This window comes from Semicossyphus pulcher, unplaced genomic scaffold, assembly GCF_022749685.1.
Source record: "Semicossyphus pulcher isolate SPU_LCO1_2020_fin unplaced genomic scaffold, fSemPul1.0.p SCAF_26, whole genome shotgun sequence".
NCBI lineage: Eukaryota > Metazoa > Chordata > Actinopteri > Labriformes > Labridae > Semicossyphus > Semicossyphus pulcher.
In genome coordinates, this window is record NW_027211700.1 from 2,258,455 (window position 1) to 2,285,013 (window position 26,559).

A 26,559-nucleotide genomic window follows, 5' to 3' on the forward strand; every position below is an offset into this window, starting at 1 on the left:
CCGTATCAGCTGTTGTTGTTGTTGGAACCACGTGCTGTATGACTGAGTTTACAAAACAGAACAGGAAATGTAACCAGAGCTGGTTTGTGCAACGGTCGAGTCACGCCAAGACTCTGCTTTAGATGAGAAATGGGAAAGATCTTATTTTTTAAAGACTTATATCCAGATTTTTTCTTCTGTAGACGTCAGTTAAAAGCAATCCATTAAAACATTTGTACAGGGTTGTATTTAGAAGAGCTTCTCGGGTTATTCTGGTGTTTTTCAAGCTGTGTGCTTTTGAGCTGAGATAGTTTTTGGTCTAAAGGTCTAGTAAATTCAAAAAGTGTTATAATTGCTCATTAAAATTGCTTCAGCCAGAGACCTATTTGTGAAAGAGTAAGGAGCTTTTTTGAAACCAGAAACAGCTGTTACATCGCCCTCTTCAAAGCCACCAGACTCCATAGTCAAAAGCAGTAATTCTACCAAGCAGAAGATTGGAGTTGCTTGTCTACCAATGTCTCATTCTGTTAATGTTTTTGTCTTATTGTGTGTGATATAAATATTGTGTTGGATCCAAACACCAGAGTTGTACGAAACAAATAACTATGACTAATTCCAGCAGCAAAACGCACGCTCCCACTCTCATGTCCTGCAAGGTAAAAATACTGTTTTTTTCAGTGGAGTTTGGTGTCTTTAAAGACGGCGATGTTCCTGCTGTTTTTGGTTTAAAAAAAGGACCTTACTGAAACAACAAAGTCTGTTTCTCTAGGGATCCTTTCTGTAATGTTGACACTTTGCATAATAATCTGAGCCTAGGCCCTTGTTTATGTAAAGATAAGGCCCATTTACAAATACTGGAGATATCTTTTAGTTTAAAAGACCTGAGCCCCAGACACGTGAAAAACAGCAACTTATACACCAACATTCTGTCCCAGATTTACCAGAGGTCTGTTGATGTTCTTGCCTGTACCATAAGCATATGGGTTACCTATTTAAAGCCTGATAATAATGACCCACAGACCCTGTCCTGCTGTGTGTACTGCAGGTGGTTACTGATAGGCCTGCTGACAGTTGATGGCGGCTGGGAAAGGGCAAGTCTTTGAGTCAATAAGGGCCTCATAAAGAGTGACGATGGTGAGAGTGTGTGACCTTTTGATGTACTCTCACACACACACACACAGCAAAGGACATGGAGTTCAAGCGGACTCTGGGTCTGAAGATAAAATTAAGATTTCAAAGCTGGGATAAGATTTTTAGTCACACTAGCAGAGTTGCAATGTGTGTTGGTCTGTAGGTCGGTCCATGTCTTAGGTCTCTACTGAAATAACTAGTAGATGGATTGCCAGCCATTTTTGTTTCCCAGATCATGAAAGCTAATAGTTGAAGAAACCATAATTTAGAAGCCCTCTTAAGTGTAGTCAAAGCTACAAAATCGTTAGCACTCTATAATATGTATATTAAAGAATTCTATACTGATACTGATACTTACGTCTCGATATTGGAATTGATATCGGGAAGGAAAAAATGGTATTCAAACATCACTGCTAATGAAAGCTAGGAAGTGGTTGGATGCTAAGGTTAGCCCATGTCTACCTGTAGCTAATGAGTATCAATTAAGTTACGTGGTTACACACAGAACCACAAATAAGCTAACCGATTGAGGCGAGGGCAGACAATCATCTCCCGTGCTTTGTAGAATGACTGTTTTTGTCAGTGGAGTCTGGTGTCTTTCAAGAGAGCGAGCTGTTTCTGACACTTGTGTGTGATATGATGGTGAACTTAATAAACAGTATACCCTCTAAGCATCTGCATGTTAGTTTTGTCATTGTGAGCATTTAACACAGCTCACACAGCCTCACAGAGCTGCTAGCCTGGCTGTAGTATCAGTTGTAGCTAACGTCATGGCAACAGATTTGACAGATGGCGACATGCAGGAGGAGAAGTTCAACACAAACAAGCACAGAGTTTTCACAGCGGGATTATTAAGATAAAAAAAATCATGTGAAACTCAAAGATCTTCAAAGGAAGGCTGATTGAAGCGTCACTCCGGCTGACTCTGTAGGTTTCCATTCACTGCTACTTTTCTATACCAGCATATAGACTGGACTGCATTGTATTGTGCTGAACGCTGAATAAACACAGAGTCGGACTGCTTATGCTCTTTTGTATGTTTGATTTAGTTTCACAATGGAGGTGTTCATTCACTCAGCAACACATTGTGACATAATGCGTTAACACCACACCGTACCACCTCAGCACTTCTTGTGTTCTTTGCTGAACGCACAAAAGAAAACAGTCACAGCTCTTTCTCAGGACGCTGAAGCCCTGCAGGTTTGCAGTGCATGTAGGAGAAGTAATTTGAGAATGTGTTATATGTAGTATTTTTAGATGTCAAATGTGAGGCAAACTGAACTGGCAAACGTCGTTCAATAAGTTGTTGTTTCATTAGGAATAAATTAGAGCAGTGATTCCCAGCCAGGGGGTACAGATTGCAGATTGTAGCTCAACTGTGACGTCTAAAATGGTTGCAAAAGTAATGGATAAACGGCTCAAATGACTTGAAATGCTTGAAATATTTAGCTAAAATACAGTTTGAAAAGTAGTTGCTGAAAGTATTGGAGAAACAGGTGGAACATAGAGCTAAAGAAATAGATCAACTGTTGATTTAGTTAGTTTAAATAATCAGTTCAAACTATTAGCTTTAAAGAATTAAGGAAATGGTTGAAATATTTATTTCGTGAATAAACAGTTGAAATTGTTGGCTAAAATATTGGATAAAGTAATGCATAAACATTTGGCTGAGATTATTGACGATTTTTTAAGATGAAGTCATTTATAAAACGTTGGATTAGACTGCTAAAGTGACTGATAAATGTATAAAATACAGTTTGAATTTATCTCTCAGGACTCCTCTCTGAGACCAAGTTGTTGTGATCCACCAAATGAAAGCTTTAGAAAGTTTTAAAATGTTTTAATGTTGCTTTATGAAACCCTCTTGCACACGTGTATGTCCTCTTTAAGCTTTCGTGGATGCTTTAAAGCTCACAGGCTGCTTGTGTTTGACTCACCAGCTGCTTCAGTGGGTAAAGACGTACCTGCTGCCCGCCTGCCTCTCAGAATAACTGTGACAAAGGACTGCAGGCCTGGATGAGGGAGTACGTGCACGAAAGACAGATTGCAGGTCCTTTATCTCAGCTGCAGTTTAGAGGAGCTCTGCTCGTTTGCTGCTTTTAATGACAGTCTTAAGCACACAGCTGAGCGGCTCCCCGTCCTCCTTCATTGAGCTGTTAATGTTGAGCAAGCTGCAGCAGTGTGAGGCAGACGGGTCTAATTATAAGGTGTCCTTTGTCAGGGCTCCGTGACTCCCTCTCTATATATTCTCTCTCACTCTTGTTGCACACTGCAGCGTTTCTGTTTGGATTTGTAAACTGGCAGCAGAGATAACAGGAAGTGTTGATTTAACATTGGAAAATAATTAACCGTGCATTCATCCAAGCGAGGTGGGCAGAATTTGAAACTCCACCAAACTGGCAAATGCAGAAAAATGTGCCTCCGATTTCTTATGAGCCGCTGCCTGACTTCCTGGTTATTATAATCAATTAAAAACATTAAAAGTTATGCTCAGCCTTTTGTATACCTGACTTTATTTAACTGGAGGACCAATTATGATACTTCCTGGAGCTTTTTGTATTTGTGTTGCTGTCAAACAAAAGACGCACTTCTTTGTGAATTTTCCCTCAGCTGTCCTCCCTCCCTGATCTTCACACTTCGTTTGGGGTTGTTGTACACCGCCACATTCTGAAAGAGTTGGCCTCTCTTCCCTGGTTGGCAGGAAGGTTGCACCAGGCTGGATTACCGCTAGCCCAATACAGTAACCATAACCACATAAACGGTGCGCAGCAAAGCTCAATCCCAAAATGGCAATACAGTTAGTGGTCAGACGTTGCAAACGGAGAGTTGATGCAAATCTAAACGTTGTAATGATTGTTGATTTTTAACTGAATTTGGTGGAGTGTTGGGTGTTAATTTTGGACCCGGTGTATAAGCGAAGAAGATGTCAGTTCTGTGAAAAGGTAGAACTTAGATTAAATTTGTCCACTTGTCATAGACATAAGGGAGGGAATGTAACCCCAAAAATATATATTTGGAGATATATTTCCTTAACTCCAGGTCCATCTCTTGGCCTTTTCCAGAGCTTTCAGCTGTGCATCAGTGTCTTCCCAAGTGGATCTAGTTTGAAGACTACTCCGTCACTGCAACGGCTTTTAGCGTATTTTTAGTCACTCCACCACATCTCATGGTCGTCTGCAAGACGTTACAGTCGTCCACAGCTGAGTTACATACTGTAAAATATTGTTGAAATCTAGTTAGAAGAAAACTTTGTCTAGATTAGATAATTATGTCAAACTCTTCTATGTTATTGTGCATGTAAACAGGAAGCCGGCGTGGAGGTTTGTTTATGAAGTGTTTTAGTTCAACAAAAGCTGACGTTGCTCTTAAAGAACATTGTGTTCTAGCTGGGACGGGGCCCCCCAGCCTTGTGTGTGTGTGTGTGTGTGTGTGTCCTAATTACACAAAGTATTGAGGCAGGACTGACAGAATGGGGGGGTGAAAAGAAAACAGGGGCGGTACATGTTCTTGGATAACTTGAAGGGAATTTTTGGAGCTCACTGAGTTTTCCTAGAAAACCTGCAGCGTGAACCTCGCTGGCCTCCGTCCACAAGTCCTGAACAAAGCGTTTCTTTCCAGACGTTTAACTGTTTCTGCTCACTGAGGCTCTGACACACACACACACACACACACACACACACACATACACACACACACACACACACACACAGTCACTGGATGATCATGTGCTTAGTGTGTAGCATGTTGGATGACCACTCACATGATCTTCAGTACACATGTGTCTCTCTTACATAACAGCTGTTCTTTATACAACTACAAACCTTTAGATCCAGTTGAAGGTGCACCTTTTGTTCTTTTCCCTCCATGACTCAGTCAGCAGTGTTTTTGTGCTTGAACTTCATGCGGCCGTATACAGCATATCTGAGGGCTCGGTAATAAAACTATCTACAGTGACAAAAGCCTGTTAGTCTGCAGTTCTTTGCACATAAAGTACATGCAGGAGTACGCACACACTTTACACTGCGAAGCATTGTATGAGCTACACGTGCAAAAAGTCTTCTGTAAAAGAGCAAAAGTGTAGAAAGCAACAGTGAACTCCTGTTATCTTTTAAAGATCAGGAAATAAGACATCAAAAATAGAAACATGGCGTCAGTCAGGATGTTAGAGGCGGCTCGGCTAGCTTCTCCCTCACCAGACATCCAGTGTCTGCCAGCGTCTGTTTATTCTGTTTTCACTGGTTTTAATTAACAGGTCTGTTTGTTTTGAAGAGGAGGAGAGCTCTGTAGATATTTTAGCTAGTGTTGGATACCTTGTGAGCGTTGAACACAGAAGGAATCCTGACCTTTTCCATTGCCAAGAGGCGCAAACTGTAAACAAACAGGGCGAGCTACATACACACACACACACACACACTGCCCTGTTTGGTCCTGCCGGCTCCACTGTTTACAGAAGCCTCTTTTACACAGCCAGCTGAAGGCGGGATTATTACGCCTCTGTTATGTTTCGTCTTCTATGTAAAAGGCACGGAGGTGGAATAGTGGGGCGAAGTCGTTCCTCCTCTGAGTCGACATCAGAGGCGTAACGGAGGCGAAACGGCATCAGTGTGAACAGCTGAGCTGGGCGGAACAGCGCAGTGTGTGTTTGTGTGAATGTTAAAAATTCAATAAAAGAAGCATAACAGCGAGGCGCCACAGTGTCGTCATGCTGTGTAAAAGAGGCTAATGTCTGCCGAGGAGCCTCGGAGTGACGCTAACATTTAACGTGAAACTGCACTTTAATTAACTTTATTCTTAAGTAACTAATTAACTGTCTGGTTTTCTCGAGCAGTCATTATTAGGATACTGATGTTTATAGCAAAAATAGTTGTGATCACGTTTTTTTCTCAAAGCTCTCCAGGATCTAGGTGAAGGTGCACGTTTATGGGACGTCCTGTTCTTTTAATGCATCACTTAATCAGCAGTGTTTGTGTTTGTATTAGATGTGGCCATCTACCCTGCAGGATGTCACTTTCATAACGCATCATACAAAACAACAAACATCCTTCCCTCTTGATGCAAGACTCCTCCACACTGAACATCAGCAAACAGTCCTGACCTTTTGTCCTCCGTCATAATTAGTGTTTTCCTGCTGCTGCACACTCATCCGTCATCATGTGCTGCTGCTATGTCAAAGTGCACACTTTGCTCCCAAATGACTCCAGTTTACTCAGAATTCCCCGGATTACGCTTGCTGCTTGCGGGACAACAGCACGCCGGCTCTCCACAACACAAACACGCTCTTTCCCCCACCTCCACCCCTCTCCAGTTTGGCTCTATCCCATCCCCCCATATTGTTACATAACCCTGCACTCCTGGAGTTGCAGCGTGACGCAATAACTGAACGACTAACCAGACTCGGTGTTGAGTTGGGCGCACACTCACTCCTGGCAGTGTGGAGTGTTTTTGTGTGTTGTCAGTTTTCATATCTGAGGATCATAAATTCTTTTCATCTTTCCGTCCTGCTGCAGGTTTGGCTGCTGCACGCAGGTTTGTGTCGTCAGAGAGGCTATTTATACAAAGGTTGTTTGGGAATATTTTGTGCCGGGACAGAATGTGGAGCTCAACCCTCGTATCAATGTCCAAAGTCCAATGATTTTTATATCAGATGCAGCCAACGTGTGAACAGCACCTCTTAGAAAACGTTCAAACAGTTTGAGCGGTACATGTTGGTTCCTACTTCCTCTAAGCTGTCCCAAACAAAGGCGGCCCTGTGCTGCTGTCCCCACCTGCCTCTTGAAATTCATCCCACTTCTGAGCAATTAGGCAACAACCCAACCTGCAGCAGCAGAGACGACAACACGTGAAGTTGCCAAAGCGCGCACGCACACACACAACACACACACACACACACACAGAAAAATATTGTTCTCCAGGCAGCAGCTTTTCTTAGAAGTACTCTGCTGTTTGTGGATATCTCTGATCTTGATTGTGCAATAACAGCATTCTCCTGCATCCATGCCTGTGTTTGTCTGTGTGGCAGTTGACGTACGAGTTACCCCCGCTCCTCTGGCCCCTGACACTGTACTCCCATCCCCCCTCGTCTCCACATTGCACTGCAGAATATATCCTCATTATGTAATCCCCCCTATAGCCCCCCCAGCCCCCAACACACTCTCCCACTGATACAGTCAGAGTGGATACTGGTGGCCCATCCCCCACCACCACCTGCCCCAGTTGGAGAAATCACAGTGTCGGATTGGAAACGACTGAGCTACTTACCAATCAAACACACAAGCCCATTAGCTCAGGGTCACACGTAGGTTGACTTGCGTGTTGGCGCAGAGCTGCAGCTGGTGACCAGATCACGGGATTTGTTCGTGCAGTATGTGGAAAGGTTATGAATGCTTTGAAAATACTGGACCACCTTTTGTTGTTGAGGTCTTCTTAGTAGAAATGCTAATAGGTATTAAGGTTGGAGCTAATCTCGCTTGTGTTTCTTTTACAAGCAGATTACTTGGCAAACGAAATATGTACTTTTCCCACGCTGTTTAGTGTTCATGCTCGGCCAAACCAACATGTTTATTCACTACTCAAGTTACCCAGTAAAAACTTTGATAATGTGCTAATGTTGTGTGTAAGATGTTTTGTCATTCGTCTGTATTTTCATTGGCTTTGTAACTAATTATGGGCGTAGATTTGTAGCTGAGATGACAAAGAGTTGCAGAAGTTACCGACGGAGCATAGCATCGGAGCCGAGTCGATAGTTATCCGGGTCTACTGCAGAGTCATTCGACCCGGGTCTGAATGCTGATCGTAGCCTTTCCTAAAAGGCAGATATAAGCAGGTGTTAGTGGTTTTTTTGAGCAGTGGGAAAGCGTCTATAGAGACAGACGACCTTTCACGCTCACATTCACTCCTACGGGCAATTTAGAGTCACCAATGAACCTAACGAGCATGTCTTTGGACTGTGGGAGGAAGCCGGAATAACCGGAGGGAACCCACGCATGCACGGGTAGAACATGCAGACTGCACACAGAAAGGCTCACTACATCGGAAACAAAGACACCTGTCTTACATGAGACAGTACTTGCATTAAAAGAAGAGTCATAAAAATTCTAGGATGTGAAACGGATGCTTTGTGGTTTCATACGTCACATTGACCAAACGCAGACTAGAGTCCTTGATTCTTGATTTCAAACCAAGGTGGACTATTCACGGCCCTTTTTTTATTCCGCCAGCAGTCAAAGCGAAAAGAAGATTGAATTTCCTGTCTTTATCCGATGGTCAAAAGCACCAAATCCATCTGATATACAACCATCGAGTTAAAGAGTGGATAAATGGCTTGAAAAAATGTAATATTTATATAATGTATATCCAGTGTAATGAGGTGTGTCTTATTTGTCCAAGTGAGTATTAACATCTGAGAGTGATTTGAGGACACTGGGTCACATGACATGGAAGCTATAAAAAATATGAATATTTAGTTGCAGATTCGTCAACCAACTTAACGCTTCAGCACTAAAGTAAAATATCTTATTTTAAGGAGATACCATTGGTAAACAAAGCATTGCATGTTTACATATACAGTACTTCAATCATTCAATAATCAGAACTTTTAAAGAACCTAGAGTTCCGGATGTCACTATTTACACTCTTCCTCGAGGATGATCTCTTCTGCATCAACGAGCATTTCCATGTCACACAAATACATGTTCAGAGAGAGCACGGCGGTCACAAATAGCAGTGGCTGCTATTATGCACTTTGGATTATGTTCTGTAACGGCTGTGACAGCTGCTGCAGGATAAATAACTTCTGTAACCGTTTCTGTGTCTCTTCTCTTCCAGGAAACACCCAACTATGTTTTCCTTGTCATGGAGGTGAGTGGATAATTTATACATCACAACTCACATCCTCTTCTACTTTACACTGCTTTAAATACTCCAAGCTTTCATTACTGAGTAGAGATTTACCAAACCAATACCAGCTGTTTTTGTGTGTTTTCCTCTCTGGTTTTCTTCACGTTGTGTCTAAATTTCCCCTCCTATCTTGCTGACAACCTCTCACTCGGCCTCCTCCCCTACTTTCCACGCTCATTTCGCAACACTCTCAGCTGGCTGCAGTGTAGAAAACAAACCCAGACTGCAACTCGAGTTGCTCTCTGAGAATACACCCTTCTGTTTTCTAGGAATCATGTTCCCCGAAAGCCTCAGCTCAAAAGACTTGTTTTGATCTATGTTTAGACACGTCTACAGTACGATCCATCAATAAGGCTTTGGAACTGCCATATGACAGGCTTACATTAACTTCAGGGTATTCACATTGCACAGTGAAAGACGAGACGAGCAGTTTGTTGTTTTAGATAAATCCTTTTTGTCTTTATATATTTTTTATCTGTCAGATGATTTATGGATACTGTGAAAGTCATTCCCTTTCTGCTAAATTCAGCTAAATCAGCACTCATTCCTCTTGTTTTGCTTAGCATGAAAACATTAATCTAACTCAAACATTGTTGAAATTATCAGATAAAAGTGTTACGCCAGGTGTAAGCCAAAAGAAAAGTCACCTGCGCCCTGTGAAAAGTCGCTCTTTCAGGGAGAAAACATCTTTCATTTTCACTTTTCACATCTTTCACTCGCATGTAAACTGTGGATAGCTCACTGCATGTCTCTCTGAGTTTGACACAGTCTTTACACTCTGTCGATGTGTAAGTGCTAAGCCTTGACTGGATTCTTCATATGAAAGTGAAGTCAGCCGTCACACACAGCAGCACAGACGGATACAGATCAGCTAAAAGTTTCATTAATTCATGCTCCGATGGCTACGCCTTCAGGAGCATTCGATGTTCAGTGTCTTGAAGGACACTTCAAAATGTGGACTGTAGCAGTCAGGGATTGAACCACCAACCTTTTGATTGGAAACCGACTCTACCACTGAGCCACAGCTGCCCCAGTTAAACTAACATTTATTTTAATGTGCTAAATTTGTCTCTTTCTCTTTTGAACACAATTTGAACGGGTAAAAACCCTGAATAAAGCAGATTCAGGTTGAGGGGCTGCAAGCTGAGCTACCGCTAACTTAGCTTAGCTTCTTTTAAAGTTCTGATTTCTGTTTTTGTTTTTACTTGGAGCCTTATTATCTACAGAGCTCTCCTCCTCTCCTAAACAAATAAATAATATAATATAACATAAAAACACAAAATGTCTTATTTTTTACGTTAGCCCAGCTTTTCTCTCTGATAACTGAGACTGAGACATCCGAGGACGACTAAAGGACTTGATGTGGTCAAAATTAGGGGTGGGACAAAATATCGATACGGCAATCTATCGTCGTCCTGACTCGTGCTATATAATATATATAAACAGATTTCCCTGCGTTTCTGACTCAGCGCGTTAAATTTCTTGACTTCTCGCAATGATACTTATGACACGAGCGAGGGCAACAAGAACGGAAATTAATTGGCCAAAGAAGAAGTTAATGAGATATCTTGATGTATCATTATATGATTGTCTTACAATATATCAATTATCGCAGATTCGCTGTGTCATGATATTATCGTTATCGTTATGAGTTACCCGGTGATTCCCACCCCTAGTCAAAATATAGGTAAAAGAACTAAGGTCTAAAGGAGTAAGAGAACAGTCAGTTGAAAATGTCCTGCAATAATGCAAGCTGGTAGAGGTAGAGTTAAGATGATGCCTTTTCAATTGATGCCGTGTCTTTGGTTTGCACGAACCGTCGTCATATTTTGCAGAACGTCCTAATCCAATTTCCGTACAAACCCCTCACGTATAATCGACTTTTCTCAACAATTTCCTCTGCTTTGGAGGAAAATGCGAGTTTATTTCAATGCTGATTCTTCCCTCAACTCATTGACTTTCTTTACCGGTAGCTCAAATGAGACTTTATGTTAGCACAGCATTGTTTGCCCTGCAGGGATGACGCTGACGATCCCTCTGCAGTTGAAGTGGACTAAAACTTACAGCAATCTTTGCTTATCCACTCAGCAGTCCGCTGTCTTTTAACCCACCACATCATCCTAATCCGTCTGTTCTTGTTGTCCCTCCTGAGAACTTACCACGCTCCAGCAGAGGTTGTCTGTACAGATAAAGACACAGTTAATCAGCAGATTAATTGATGAGCCTGACATTATCTGGGCGAGGATTTAAACAAACACTCACACACTTAAACACAAACACAGAAAAACAAAATGTGCTTCTCAGCTTTCATTATCGCACCTGGATGTAAATGTTGCTGATGGTGATTGTTTGTTTCCCCACACGCAGTACTGCAACGGAGGTGATCTTGCCGACTATCTGCAAGGTAAGCATCGCACTAATCTGTCTGCACCCCACACACACACACACACACACACAGACACACACAGATTATTGTTCATCAAAACAAAGTTACTAATGCTGCAGAGGAGGAAAAGCCATGTGACTGCAGCTGTTGCGAGTGTAGGTGTGGGAATGTGTGCACGTGATTGTGCATTTATTATTTATGTGTAATGGCTGGTTTGTAGAATAATGTAGGTCTGTATCTTGCAGGGATGTTAGAGTGTGTGTGTCTGTTAGAGGCTGTTTGTATGTCTTCATGTTAAATGTGGGGGATGTGTGTGTGAGTGGGAATCACTATGGCTTAGCACAAAGGGTTCCTTCTCTGGTTCTGAGCCAGTCAGCACAGTGTTTATGCTACCGTGATATTTATAAACAAAGGTCAGCATAAAGCTGAATTCCAGTATTTTAAAACCTGGGCCCTATTTTAACACATTATCTGGTCTTAATGACTAATAAAAAAAATTGGAATAACTCTTTGTTTTTCCACTGACAGGCTTATCTTGTTATCCTAAGTGTCAGACAGCATTACAGAAAGGATCCCTACAGAGATAGACCTTTTTGTTACAGAGGAAGATGCTTGTTTCAAATAGAAACAGAAACATAATCCACCGTTACATCGCTCTCTTCAAAGCCACCAGACTCCATTGACAAAAACAGTATTTTGACCTCACAGAACATAGAGGATTTGTATTCACACTGCCTCGAACGGTAATTTTTTGCGGTTATTGTGTGTTTCACAAATATTATGTTGGATGCAACTATTACTTTAAAACACCAAAGCCACACAATAACACGAATAAACAAACCAGTTGAGGCAGCGTTAGCACTACTGTCTTCTGAAAGGTAAAATCACTGTTTTTCTCAATGGAGTCTGGTGGCTTTGAAGAGAGCGATCTAAAGGCTGTTTCTGGTTTCAAGAAAAGCATCTTACTCTTTAACAAGAAGATCTACCTCTGTAGCTTTCCCTCTATTATGTTGTTAGACAATTATAATAACAATCTGAGCCTGTTAGTGAACTTTTAATTGGTCACATGCCTGCTGTGATTACGTTGCAACCATGCAACCTCCTTGAGAAATTGCTCAACTTTTTAATGTATTTATTTGTTTATTCAGTATTTAAACCTCAAAGAAGCCTATGTAAACATGGGGATACATTATGGACAGTGTAAGTGATGTTTGAAAACCTAACTTAACAATGTTCAAACCCCAAGAATACCAAAAAGTAAAAACCAGGATCCCAAAACAATCCAAATAATAGTAGTGTGTTTCTTACCTCGGACACATTCCTTCTTTTTAGCTCGTCAGTGAAACACAAACTCTAAGTGATACCCCATTTTTACTTTACTGTTTCAGCCACTAGTTTTGCATCACCACCTGGCTGTGTAGCCATCTTTATGTGTTCAGTGACACCACGGGTGTAGGATGTCTCATTCTGACAGTTAGGGTCTGAGGTTGCAAGTGAGAAAAAACCAGAACGTCAAGTTTCATGTTTATGTTTTCGCTGTGTAGATGTCAGGCAGAGTTCTTACGTCCCCGCCCCTGCACAAGCTAAGGGCTGAAACACATTCCTGACTGAGTCACCAACACAAGATTTGATTAATGTATTGTCTCTTCCTTAAACTCTTTAAAGCCGCTTGAAATATATAACACAAAACCCAGTTGTAAGATGAGACATAATGCTTAAGGAAGTGGTTTTATTAGGGTACTAAGAGTCTTAGTCTTAGGGTCTTAAGAGGGCACGGGCGGGAGAACTTTCTCTATGCAGTGTTCCACCCAGTCCTGTTGTTTACAGACTCAAACTTGTAGATAAATTATAAGATTCCTTTAAGCAACACATCTCTGCTTGCTGTTTATAAATGCTTGTTGCAGTTATTAATATTCATAGTTGAGATTTAAGGTTCATTCTTGATGTTGGAAATTGAGTTTGACTCAGAAAAACTTCAGAATTAAACTTTTTGTGTCATAACTGATGTGCAAGAGAGAGTACACAGAGCAGCTAAACACAAAGGACATCCTTTATTATGCTACTAAACCAAACAGTTTGACGGAAGGCTTCAGGATCTGCTGAACTCACCTCCTCTGACACGAACGTTGTGTGTCCAAAGAACACTCACAGTCTGTTATTATAGCTGCTGCTGTGAATAATTTCACAGAGTTAAAATCAGGTCGGCCTCTGGAATCCCTCCAGACGAGTGTCAGATTGCCAATTCACCTGTTAGATAACGGCAGGTGTTTACACCTCTGTTCCATAAAAACACTGATTGTGTAGTGTGAACTCCTCTTATCGCTGTACCTTTGCATAATGTTCCTGCCCCACATGTCCACATTAGCAGTTTACAGACGGGTCACGGTCAGACCCGTCGGTGACAGGGTGGACTCTGCTTGAGTAACACTGCTGGTTGTGAAATATGACCTGTACTGTTACAGTATTTGAGTTTACTGTACAGAACCGACTGCCCATCTCGATCTCATTAGTCACGTTGAATGCTCGTAGGTAAACGACCATCTTACTCATTACATAAGACGATCTCACTGGTGAATGATTCCACTACTTACACAACTTTTCCATGTCAGAAGTTAGCATGCTGCGGTGGGCAGAGAGCAGCTAACCCCTCAAATCCTAGATTAATGTTGATAAGCTTACTGGTTTGATCTTTGGTAATCACAATGGCTTGATAAAGAGAAAGAAGAGAGAGAATAAGAGAGAGAGAGAGAGAGGAATCCTCTTAGACTCACGTCGGATTAGATTTATTTCACTACCAAAGAAGAGGACATTCATCGCCTCAATTTACACTATTTACCTCAGGATTATAACGCCATCATGATAATTATTCACCTTAATTTAGAGAGCAGATGAGCACTTTTTGTGGAGTTGCTGTCTTTACTGGCAATGCAACAGCGGCAAAACAAGAGTTATTACATGTTTTTATTGTATCTAAACCTTGACTCTGCATCATATAAAGGCAGGCCAAGGAAACTTTAACTATTAACTATTAATGTGAATCATTAGGCAGCAGGAAACACCTGAGCAGGATCGATAGTTCAGCCTACAGACAGATATCCTGGAAAGTAATCATGCATCCTTAAGAGCAGATATGCTAAAAGGTACCCTGTGGAGTTTCTTTGTAAATAAACAACAGTTATATATATATTTAGTGTTACTCACAAAACTGCTTTGTGTGTATCCTTGAGGTCCAACAAACAGGTTGTGTGCTTTTCCTTTCTTAAAAAACATACACAAAGCTGATTCTCCTTAAAAGGTATAAAGGGATATCCCCTGCCTTGATTTACGGTGGTGCAACAGTGCAGTACGCACATATCGGGGCCTAGTTTTTTATGCATATTTCTTAGCTTAAATGTATTATTGTTACAGCCGCTGTTCAGCATTTCTGTCTGTTACCTTTTTGCCATGAAATTAAAAGGCATCATAGACGTATTAATAAGGAATTTATTAATTACTTAATCCTGGATATGGAAAAAAGAAGGATCCCTTTCTTCCAATTTCCCCAGTGGCCACTCATAGTATTGCAGCTAAAAATAACCCTGCAGCACGGCAGCAAAACACAGACCCCAATTATAAAAGACAGGTCTGTCAAATAGTTGAACTACAAACATAGTCACGCTTTCTGATATAAATATTTGATTGATGGAGTTTTTATATCTGTAAAATTTTCCTTGAACAAAGAAAAACTGTTTAAAATTTGTGACGTCTGTTAGTCAAAGGGGAACAGCCTGCAGGAGAAACACTACTGTGCATGTGGAACGAGCCACACACCCAGGAAGTTAACCCTGAAGCTAGAAACTTATTTTAGCAGCCAGTCGGAACACTTTTATGGACTGAATGGCCGCCATCTTTGGGTCCAATTTCCTGCTCTTATATTACAGATATTGTATTTGTTTGCACCAAAATGAAACCAAACATGGACCCACTCATAACTTGATAGAGTTAGAAAAGAGTTTAAACTCCACATAAAACCCTTAAGAAGCTATCGGGGAAAAAAAACATTTAAGAGTTCTAAGGTGTTATTAATTGAACATAAACGTTGGTCTTTTTTCTCTTCTTCAGCTAAGGGGACGCTGAGAGAGGACACGCTGAGGGTTTTCCTCCAGCAGATCGCCGCCGCCATGCGCATCCTCAACAGCAAAGGAATCATCCACCGTGACCTGAAGCCGCAGAACATCCTGCTGTCGTACGTGGGCCGCAAGAAGTCCAACATCAGCGGCATCCGCATCAAAATAGGTGAAGGAATAAGACAGAAAAACTTTCTCTTGTTAGTTCTGAAAGGAATTTAGAATTATGAGATGGTGACTTTTTCTTTTTGCATCCATTTGTTTGTATTTTTTAACTTCATTTCCAACATTTCCCAAAGATTCTTTACAATTCGACTTCATTTTGAAATGCCTAGTCTTGTTAAAAAGGTTCTCAAAAGTCATGCGGCGATTAGTTGCTGTTACTTTTTAATATGACTTATTGTGCATTGCAGCTGCAACTCTGTCTGCATTTTATTTGCAGTTTTTCTTTGTATATTACCCTGACTATCAGAAAATGAGCCCCTCTGTCCGCACTCAAAACATTTTATTTTTGCAACAAGAGCTGAGGGTCGTTTTCCATCCCTGTCTCAGTTCTGTTTCTTGCGTGTGTTACCGCCCCCAGTCTTTGTCTTGCAGGCATCCTCCTGAGTCCATCCATAGAGGTTTGTGTTTCTAGTAATAACAACACGTGTTTACTGATGGCTTTGTTTCCTGCTTCTGACCTGCAGCTGACTTTGGCTTCGCACGGTACCTGCAGAGCAACATGATGGCAGCCACGCTGTGCGGCTCACCAATGTACATGGTCAGTGTGTGTGTGTGTGTGTCTCTGCAGCTGAGCTCTTGTAAATGAGCTTTAAGCCTCCTCAGCATTATGTTGCATAACTCTCCCTGCCTGCTCTGGATCTTTACTTGTGACCTTTGCTCCCTCAGGCCCCGGAGGTCATCATGTCCCAGAACTATGATGCCAAGGCCGACCTGTGGAGCATAGGGACCGTCATCTACCAGTGTCTGGTCGGAAAGCCTCCGTTCCAGGTTAATATTGTGCACAATAATGTGGTTACAAATGTTATAATGTGTGTGTCTGTGCATCTAATTTCTATATGAATCATTTCAGGCTAATAGTCCCCAAGACCTGAGGATGTTCTACGAGAAGAACAAGAATCTACAACCTATGTAAGCATCTTGTCTTTAGTTTAAAGGCTCAGTGTGCTGACAACTTCAGTGCTGACCTTCTGAGCATGTTAGCATGAGGTTAGCATTTAGCTCAAAGCTCTGCTGTGTCTACGTAAAGCCTCAGAGAAAAAAAGCCTATTGACATCCTGGTGCTACAATTCAACAAGCATTCCTCACGTCATCTGATGTGACTGTAAATTAACATTGTACAGTCTGACATAGAATGTTAAGACTTTATTAGATTAATAGGTTTATAGAGTGAGACATGAAGTGAGCTGTTGTTTTGCAGAGTTTATAACCCCCCTACAGAAGCAATGTTGTTCATGTTCCCGTGCTCTCTTCACCCAGCATCCCTCGGGAGACATCCCCACCGCTTAGCGACCTTTTGCTCGGGCTGCTGCAGAGGAATCAGAAGGACCGGATGGACTTTGGTGAGTAATAAAACATTACATAAAAGTAATAGCTTTTAAACATTAAATGGTGAAAGTTGTGCACAAATGTATTTACTTTGAGGTCCGTCTTGGTGGTTAATAAAAACTGATCTGTTCCTTCTGCAGATGCATTTTTCAGCCATCCTTTCCTGGAGCCGACATCCACCATTAAAAAATGTGAGCCTAAAGTTTGCCTTGCAAACAAAACAAGATCACTTATTGTGACTTACAAACATGATTAATGGTGTTTTTATTCCCCCCAGCGTGTCCGGTGCCGGTCCCCAGCGCCTCCAACGCAGTGACGGACAGCTCCTGTGGCAGCTCCCCGTGCATCCGCTACAACTCTCCTCCTGTGAGTTTGATATTACTTTATTAATCCTCATTCAGGGAGGATCACTCTCTAACAAAGGTAATAAAATATTAACCATGCCTCCCTGCTGTGCTCATACTGTGCATGCTGACTTCCAGGAGCACAAACTGTCCCTGGAAAGTTAAACTATAAAAAGGGAAGATTAACAGACCCTCTGTAAAATCTATATTTTTATTTTCCGAGCCCTATTTCTTCGACCCATTTTAGCTCTTTTTTCTTATTTATATGCTTCTTTTTTTAGTGCTTCTAGTAATAAGTCCACTGCTAGTTATAACAATCTCCTGCACAGGGGCAGATCTCCTCCTGCAGCAGCAGTGGGAATGAAGGGCAAGTCAATTTCCCAGGATGTCAGGGTTCTCTGTAACAATGTGATTACATTAGTTTGACAGTCAGCACTGCCCTGCCTGGAAGCTTTAATTGCATCATTCAGGAGGCACACTACAATTTAATCCTGTTTTTTTCCTCCCGTCCCTCCCTCTCTGTCTGTCTGCTCCATGAACGCACAGTCTCTCCCGGACATGCAGACACTCGCAGAAGATGGCCTCTCGTCCCCTCCGCTCGGTCCGCCCAACTTCCTGCAGCTCTCCAAAGAGTCTGCAGGAAGCACGAGCAGCAAGAACTCGTCCTGTGACACGGACGACTTTGTCCTGGTGCCTAACATCTCTACTGACAGCTGTAAGTTTCAACGCACATACAGTAGATGTTTTTCCCCTATTAATTCACGCAGGTGTAACTCATCTGATGGTTTGAATGGATGGATATTTGGGCTTCCTGGTAGATCACCTGCCTGCAGTTCTTTAATACAAAGGAAGATATTTCCCTTGTAGGGCTGGGCACAAATATGGCACAAAATCAAAATTAATTTATCAAGATATTCCTGTCCTGATTTAGGTTCAGTTTTAAGAGTCCCTTAAACTTACTAGTAGTAGTAATACCTGGACAATGATCTTAAGAATTGTGTGATCTGTTCTTTAAATTTAAATTAAAACAGATGCATAGTTTATTTTTACTTGCCTTCATCAGGTAAAAGTTAATCAATTATCTGTTAAATGTTGAACTTCAAGTTAAATTAGCCTAGATCTGTTAGCTTAGCACTTTATAGGTTTCAAAAGGAAAAAAAACAGATCTCTCGGATGAGTGTTGGAAAGTGTCAGCATCCGATTTTTTGATCGTAATAAAGTTTCAGTGCTTTAAGCCCTTTGTCAGGAGTGTTTCCTCACACATGCACTGCACTCGAGAACGTTTCCCGACATTGCCCGGGCGGGCTGCATGTGTGCAAACACAAACGGCTAACTTAATGCAGACTTTTTCCTGCCATGTCTGCAAGATGTCGGGGGTGAGCCGATGTGTGAACATGAGCAGGTAATAGTCAGGAACATTCACAGAGAGCGAGTGGGCGGGGTGATGACGTTTATATCACGTGACCAGTGTAAAACCAGAAGACCGACACAGAACAGGACGATTAAAAACATCCGAGGTTGGGGGCGCTGTTTAGCTCAGGCGGTAGAGCAGGCGTCCCATGTACAGAGGCTACAGTCCTCGTCGCACTGATCGCAGGTTCGACTCCCGGTCTGCCGATCATTTGGTGCATGTCATCCCCCACTCTCTACTCCCAACATTTCCTGTCTATCTTCAGCTGTCCTATCAATAAAAAGCCAAAGGCCAAAAAAATTATCTTTAAAAAAAAACATCCAAGGTTGAAGAAGAAAGATCGTTTACAAGAAGACAGCAAAGACGTCTGCAGCTGTGAGGGCCGACGTCTGCTAACTGGCAGACTCTCATGTAACATTTTCTGGTCATTTTGTTCATGTGTGAAAAGGGCTTTAGACCGCCCAAAACAAAAAGGGTGTCACAGGAACTGTGATACAAACAAATGCAGATCTCACTGCACTGATATAATAAGAAAGGATTTGTGCGTATGTAAGTTCTTTTGTAAAATTTTAATAACATAATAATTGCTGTATATGCCTTGCTAACAGTATGCAAGCAAGGAGTATATTTAATCTTAATTCCTGTGTTGTGATATGTATCATATGACCTGAGAGAGACAGACACCGTTTATTGACTGCATGTCAGACTGTCTGGAGGCTGTTATGTAATCTAATAAATGACAAACCTTAAACCGTTTCCATTCTCAGAGGGCGTTCACGTTGTTTTCACGTGTACACATGAAAACTACTACAACTTTATATATTCTATAGATAATCATGATCCATACCTCTCTGTACATACAGTATAAACAACACGTGCCCTTTAGACACAGAAATAATCACATGGCCATCTGCTTTATACCAGCATGCACACGTCTTAAAATGATACTCATAAATAGACACAGCGAGGCTACAATACACATGCAGTGAAGTCACATTCACTACCTGCCAACGATCCCTGCAGCACACACACACTCACACTGAGCACATGTCACCAAATCCACAGCCTGCTGTAAGCTAGACAGCTGCTAACCATTTCACGCTGTAATTGTAGACATCAGTCCACAAACAGGAGACACTCACACTTACCCTCTTGACTGGTAAAACGAACCCTCCTGCTCTGCACCTGCTGCAGCACACACACACACACCTGCTAGTCCTCCACTCAAACAATGGACAAAAACAGGGCAGTGGAAGTGTCAGCTGGCTTTTTGAGTGGCATTAAATCACCTAATTACTGCTGGTTTATACATCAGTAGATCCTTTTGTATCTTCTTCATTATGTTCTCTCTTCCTCTGCAGATGATCAGCCAATGGGAGTAGGTCGCAGGCCGTCCAGTGAGTTCCTCATGTGTGGAGGGTGAGTACGATATTATGAGACTTAAACGCTAGTTTGTTTTGCTTTTTAGAGTCTTTGTGTTTATATGACTGTCAAGTAAACTAAAAGCCTCCACTTAACCTCAGAAACTGTTGGAATTGCTCCAGTAGATTGCTGGAACTTGCAGCTGCAAACCTGCCGGTAATGTCGGTAAAAGTTCTTGTTGTTTCCACTGACAGGCTCAGACTGTTATTCTAAGTGTCTGACAACATTACAGAAAGGATCCCTGCAGAGAGAGACCTTTTTGTTACAGAGGAAGATCCTTTTTTTAAAGAGAAACAGCCGTCCCACCAAACTCCATTGATAAAAACACCGACTTTACCTTGCAGAACACAGGAGTTGCTGGTTTACCGCTGCCTCATTCTGTTAGTTTGTTTGTGTTATTGTGTGACTGTGGTGGTTTAAACAGTCAGTTCGGACACAACACGATGTTTGTATAACACAAAGAACCAGTCTTATCAGGTCAGCGGTAGACCAGCAACTCCCATGTTCTGCAAAGGTAAAATTACTGTTTTTGTCAATGGAGTCTGGTGGCTTTTAGGAGAGCGATTTAACGGCTATTTATCCCTCTTAAGTTCAAGACAGACGAAATTAAATCTGAACAGGAACTCTGTTTTAAACACAGCAAAGCTGTTGAGGTTATGATTGCAGTCATATGCATGCTGAGAGTTAGCTTAGCTTAGCATTAAGACTGGAAACGAGGCAAACAATTTGTCTAACAACACCTCAAGTTCACCTTTTATAATATTCTAACATTATGTAATAAAACATTATGATAATATGACAAAATTAAAGTGTAAACCAACAAGTCGTAGTTTTACGGGGGGTTATTTCAGACTGTTTCCTGTTCTGGGGGCAGTAAAGCTCATTGTTGTTTACTTTTAGTCATTAGTTGGTCCGATATAGAATAACAAAGGGGATTAAAAGGGTCTGTTAACTCTGTGTTTTGAAAACAACCCAGCAGCGACACTAACTCATCAGACACAGTTCATGGAGTAAAGGTTGTCAACAGTCAGAGTAGAAAATAGACCGACTTTGCACTTGGAGTGTGACACGATGCTCTGACTCAGATTCAGACACAGCCTGGGGTTCACGTGTTTGTGTGTGAGGTAATGTCCTCTCTCCTTCACGTTAGCGAGGCTTCCTGTGTTCCTGGCTCTCTGACCACCAGAAAAACACCCTCGTTTCAGCTTGAAACCAGATATCACACTAGCTTACTGTCCATTTGTCACGAGTGAATCCTTCCACCCACCTTCAAATCTGCTTGATTAGCGCGTTATGATTCAGAGCCAAACAACAAGGTGGTGCTGTGCTATAAAAAGCCCCTGACCCAGCGAGGGCCGGGGGATAAAAATAGACTCTTTACACACGCCCTGCAATAACAAACTGTTATAACTGTGCCTCAGCTGTGTTTTAATAAAGCTCACATGTACTTCAACACCATACCTTCAGCATGGCACACTCACTGACCTCCGTCTCTGCAGGTTTAAGCCCAGTTAGCTACTTAGCTTTACCTCCTGTCCTGCAGTTGTTTCTAACCTTTTTTTTTGGGCCTCACAAGCTGCGTCCTTTCCCCATTAGTGGCTGTTCCATCAGAGTAAGAAAGCACATAAGGGTCGGGCATAAAGAAATAAACAAGAACATAAAGATGTTTCTTTTATTTTCATTTTGAGAACAAATTCAAAGTGTCAAGAATAAAGTTGCAACAACATTTTCTGGAACAGAATCTGAATCTTCTCAACATTTTGACTCCTATCTCGACATTTCAACATCATTTTCAAACTGCTAAATAATAATCGCCCTCCTGTAATAATTGTTCTGTTTGCCTGGCCCTCTTACTCATGCAGTAGTAGTCAGTGAGTAGGTGGAAATGTTGCACTGTTTTCCAGTCTCTGCTGAGTTCAGGATGAGGGTCCAGAGAGGCGAAACTGTCAGCGAGGAGCTGTTTGGATCTCTGTTAGAGGGAGGTCAGTTTATTATAGGCACCACCAAAGACAACATAAATTGGGTCTTGAAGTCGCTGCTTTAAATTCAATTTCAGACCAAATAAAAGATAAAAACATAACTTCTGCTCCCTGAGACTGAGAGAAATACTAACAGTTACTTCTTTGTTCCTTTGTGTTTGTAAGGGAAACAGGAAGGCTGGTATATTCCATATTTTCAAATTGCCAACAAGTTTAATGAAGGGAATAAAAGCAATAATGTGTTTGTCCAGCTTTAAAACAGACTGACCTCTCTGCTCCTTCGTCCATGCTGAAGTAGAAATCCTTCAATATGAGACAAAGGTTTTGTTTTTGTTCTGTAATTTCCTTAAACAACTGGACTCTGTACTTTCAAGCAAAGTCAACTCACACAGGAGGAAGGAGAGCATTTTGTGACTGTTTGCAGCTGTAGAATAACTCTTATTTAATGAGCAGGACATTGTATGTAAAAGGGGGATAAGAAAGTTGGACTGAACCGCTTCAGGTGTCTGGTTATGGCTGATAGTGAATTTTACAACTTCAAGGCTAAATGTGAAGTTAATGTACCTTTAAAAAAAGGCGCAAGCATGCACTCCTGACAATTTTCAGAAAATGTCAAGACACATTTCCAGAGTTGCCCTTTCACACATGTCCCTCGCAGCGGGAGATTTTCCTTGTCGGACAGGTGGGGGTCTCAAGAGGCAGGACACGACGTAAAAAGTATGTGCAGCAAATCCTGGCGAACTATTTTGTTGTCGGCCTTCTGGTTGTGAAGGCTCTTCTGGTTTCACACCGGTCACATGACAGAAACATCATCACCCCGCTCACTTGTTCGCGATGATTGCTCCTGACTGTTACCTGCTGCGTTCACACATCGACTCACCTCGACTTCTTGCGGACATTTTACTCGGAGGCTGCAGGAAAAGGTCTGCATAAAGTCGGGCTGAAACATTTGTCGGTTAACACAGACAATACTTTTTGTTACGATTTTTTTTAGTCTGCAGTATTGTGGCAGTTATGAATTATCTATCAGGCTTTAAATCCTATTATTAAACACAACAGTGTTTATCACCATCAGCCAGCCAGTGATTTTCCTGCATTGTTTAGTCTCAGCTTTCTGTCCGTCCTAACTCGAGTCCAGTGTTAAAACTCGCAGAGATCCTGCAGCTGTCTGTCACCCTTTGTTCTTCCTCCCCCTCCTGTCGTTGATGACCTGCAGCCAGACTCTGCTTTACACTTCTTCCATCCTCCTGCTCCACCGTTCGCACACAGCCTCAAGCAAAACTGTTTCCCCTTTTCGTGACACTCGCTCTGTTCGGTCTTTGTTGCTGCTCTGTCTCATCCTCGTCTAACCGTCGGTGCTGGCGGCCTCACACGCTCCCTCTCCTCTTCTTTTTTCTCCCTCTATCATTTGCAATAACTCTTTTACCGCATTCATAAATTAGTTAAGAGGAACCAATTTTTTCCTTCATTACAGGAGCCATCCCTTGCAATTTAGTAGCAGCAGTCACACTATCAGAGAGCTCCTAAATCAAAGCCTTGTTTGTCTCGGTGCCCTGTGCGGCCTCAATTGATTGCAGTGCAGGAAGAAGATAAATAGAAGGAGGGAGATCGTGTGAGAGAAGAAAGCAAGAGATTACAGCGAGAAAGAGATGTTGGAGGCAAACGCAGGAGATGAATGAGGAGAAACATGAAGTGACAAATGATAAAAAATCGAGGCTGGTTTGGTTTGATCCCATCCCCCTCCTCTGAGCTGCTCTCTGAAAACCAGGTCAGCGTAGAGGCGACTGACTTGCAGATCCAGTCTCTCTCCTCTTTTCACTCTTTTATGAAGCAGCTGTTCACTGACCTACAAATTCTCTCTTTGTAACAAGGAGAGCGCACAACATTCCTCTCCAGAATAAGCCTTTGCTTGGATCAATACGCTTGCTGCAACCTGGAGGTAAATAGAAAGCCTCCATCATGGTTTACTGTATCAGATGTTGTCCTGATCGGCGTGCAGAAGACCAGCACGTGGTTTAAATCTCTGAATTCAACAAAGAAACTGCTGTCTGCCTCTTTGTCTGTACTAGTCTCTGCCTCACGTGTCCTCCACTCTCTCCTTCATAGCCCCCACAGGCTTCACATCATTACATAAGACTGGTTTCCAACTGGTGCGGCTCTCTAACGGCCATTTCCTCCACTCCTCCTCTTTTTCTCTCTCTATATGTAAGCAGAGGCCCTCTGTGGGTGACTCGGTCATGACTCTAACGTTCGAGAACATTTTGTCTCCTCTGAAATAACAAAAGAATGCAAATGAGCCGTGTCTCTTTGCACTTCCCCTCCTGTGTCTGCTGAACACAGTGGTAGTGCCTCACACGTGCCATTGGCCGCCCCGCCCCTAGCCCCGCCCCCAGCAGACAAGCTGCAATCTGATTGGTGCTGCTTCTGTGTTTACATGGAAGCCTGGCCCCCTTTTTTTCACCCACTGACTGCCCTCATGTTCAGGAAAGCTAAAGTTAAGTTCCTCAACCTGCCTCCACAGCGAAGTAAACAAAGAACGGGAGGCTGCAGAGGATTTAAGAGTTTTCCTACTTTATGTTTTTAGCTTTTTGAAGATTTAACTTATTATTATGGGTGTTGACACCCCTGACGACATCCTGCACACATGGAAACAGCAGCAGCAGCTTCGAGCAGAGTGGCTAACCGCCGTCGTCTCCCCGTTCTTTCCCTCCAGGCAGCCGCAGCCCGCCTCAGGACAGACCCCCATGGTGTCCCCACGGGCTGAGACCACCCCCATACCCGTCCCCACGCAGATCCGCAACTACCAGCGCATCAAGCAGAACCTCTCCAGCAGCCCGACCACCACGCTGTACACCTCCCCCAGGTAAGAGCCACTTCTGCTGGGTCTGCGGGTGAAGTAGGGACCCTTCACTCTCACTGATGAGTAAAGAAACACCTGGAATAAGCAGCTGTTGTTGATAGTAACCTGTGACTAATGTTTCACTCGTCAAATTGGGGTTAATTTCTTCAGGCCAGATCTTGAAAGTCATGCTGTTATTTCATCAGTCATAAAGTTACACTAAAGTTACATCATCTTGAGATTTGGACCTCCCGGCTGGTTGCTGGGAGTGTTTGTTGGCAGCTTCTTGTGAAGACAAAGCAGATGTGAGGGTGGCACCTTGTTTCACAGGGAGATTAGCTCTGTTGTTGGTTCTATTTACAGTCTTTTGTCTGAAAAAGAGGCTCTATTATATTCCTAATGTGTTTGTTATTCCAAAGTTTAACAGTGTAAGCTTCTGTGTGGGCTTGTATTCATCTGGTGGTTTGACAATATATTTCCTCCACGGTAGTTGTAGCTATAAAGATTAGCTTGATGTTTCTTTAGCAGCTCCTTTCTGGGCACCCTTGGGAGCTCTATCCTGTTGGACAAGTACAGTTCAGTTGTCCAGCTGTCCCACTCCCAGCCGTCCTGTCTCGTCAGTCTGATCAGGGAGGATTAAAGCTCCGACACCCTGCCCCTTTGACCTTTCACAAGCCGGCTCTTCTTAAAAGCAGATCTCAGTGGTTACACAAGCTCCTACAAACTACTGCAGGTCCTTTGCAAGTCTTGCAATCTGTGCAGCAAATGTTCCCACACATGCTTCGTTTCGTGTGACTCAGAACTGTGTCAGTGACGGGTTGTGTCAGCAGCCAAAGACGTAAATACTAATCGGCAAAACTGGCTGTAATAAAACAGAGGGAGGGAGTAGTTAAAAGTACTGAGTTTTAACGTGCTTATTAAACAGGCTCGGTTTATTCTGAAGCATCTTTATGACCTACAAAAGCAACCAGACCATCAGCAGGAAGATTGATGCCTGTACAGCCTGTAACTGCGGTTGACCGGTTGGATTCACACCTAGATATACACAAGCACACAGAAGAGTCTCTGTTTCACTTTGCAGAGGAAAATGTAAGAGAAGAATACACATGCATGAACAGAGATAAGAGGTAACACGCACCGCTTTGTCCACAGGGGCTGCAAAAATCCACACAAAATTTAAGTAGTTACACGTAAAAGGAATTCTTATAAATAGGAAACAAAGTGAACAGCAGTACTCAAACTCTCGAGAAACCAAAGTAGGATAAATAATCAACATAAATATAAAAGACTGTTGCATAAAATATGTACGATATTTGTCGTGGGTGTATGAAAAGAGCTGTAAAGTTTGTACAAGAATGGCACGGTGATGCCAAGGCTGCAAAAGTGTACTGCATAAACTACAGAGACAGAGAAAATAAGATCATTATATTAATACATTATCAAAGAAACTTATTTTGTGTCGATTTCTGCAGCCCCTGTGGATAAAGTGAGCAGTCTTATCTCTTTCCAGTGTCG

The 26,559-nt window shown here is 42.3% G+C and overlaps 1 protein-coding gene across 1 annotated transcript in view; it reads left to right on the forward strand.

Moving 5' to 3' along the window:
* The window catches only part of ulk2 (unc-51 like autophagy activating kinase 2), a 46,793-nt gene that overhangs the window by 11,609 nt on the left and 8,625 nt on the right, over nt 1–26,559 (forward strand). The window contains exons 4-15 of the mRNA XM_069676587.1: nt 8,935–8,967; nt 11,374–11,410; nt 15,494–15,667; nt 16,188–16,261; nt 16,390–16,491; nt 16,574–16,632; nt 16,981–17,063; nt 17,190–17,240; nt 17,327–17,415; nt 17,940–18,108; nt 20,166–20,223; nt 24,919–25,068. Coding sequence (XP_069532688.1) covers nt 8,935–8,967; nt 11,374–11,410; nt 15,494–15,667; nt 16,188–16,261; nt 16,390–16,491; nt 16,574–16,632; nt 16,981–17,063; nt 17,190–17,240; nt 17,327–17,415; nt 17,940–18,108; nt 20,166–20,223; nt 24,919–25,068 — 1,079 coding nt within the window. The remainder of the gene's footprint in view (nt 1–8,934; nt 8,968–11,373; nt 11,411–15,493; nt 15,668–16,187; nt 16,262–16,389; nt 16,492–16,573; nt 16,633–16,980; nt 17,064–17,189; nt 17,241–17,326; nt 17,416–17,939; nt 18,109–20,165; nt 20,224–24,918; nt 25,069–26,559) is intronic.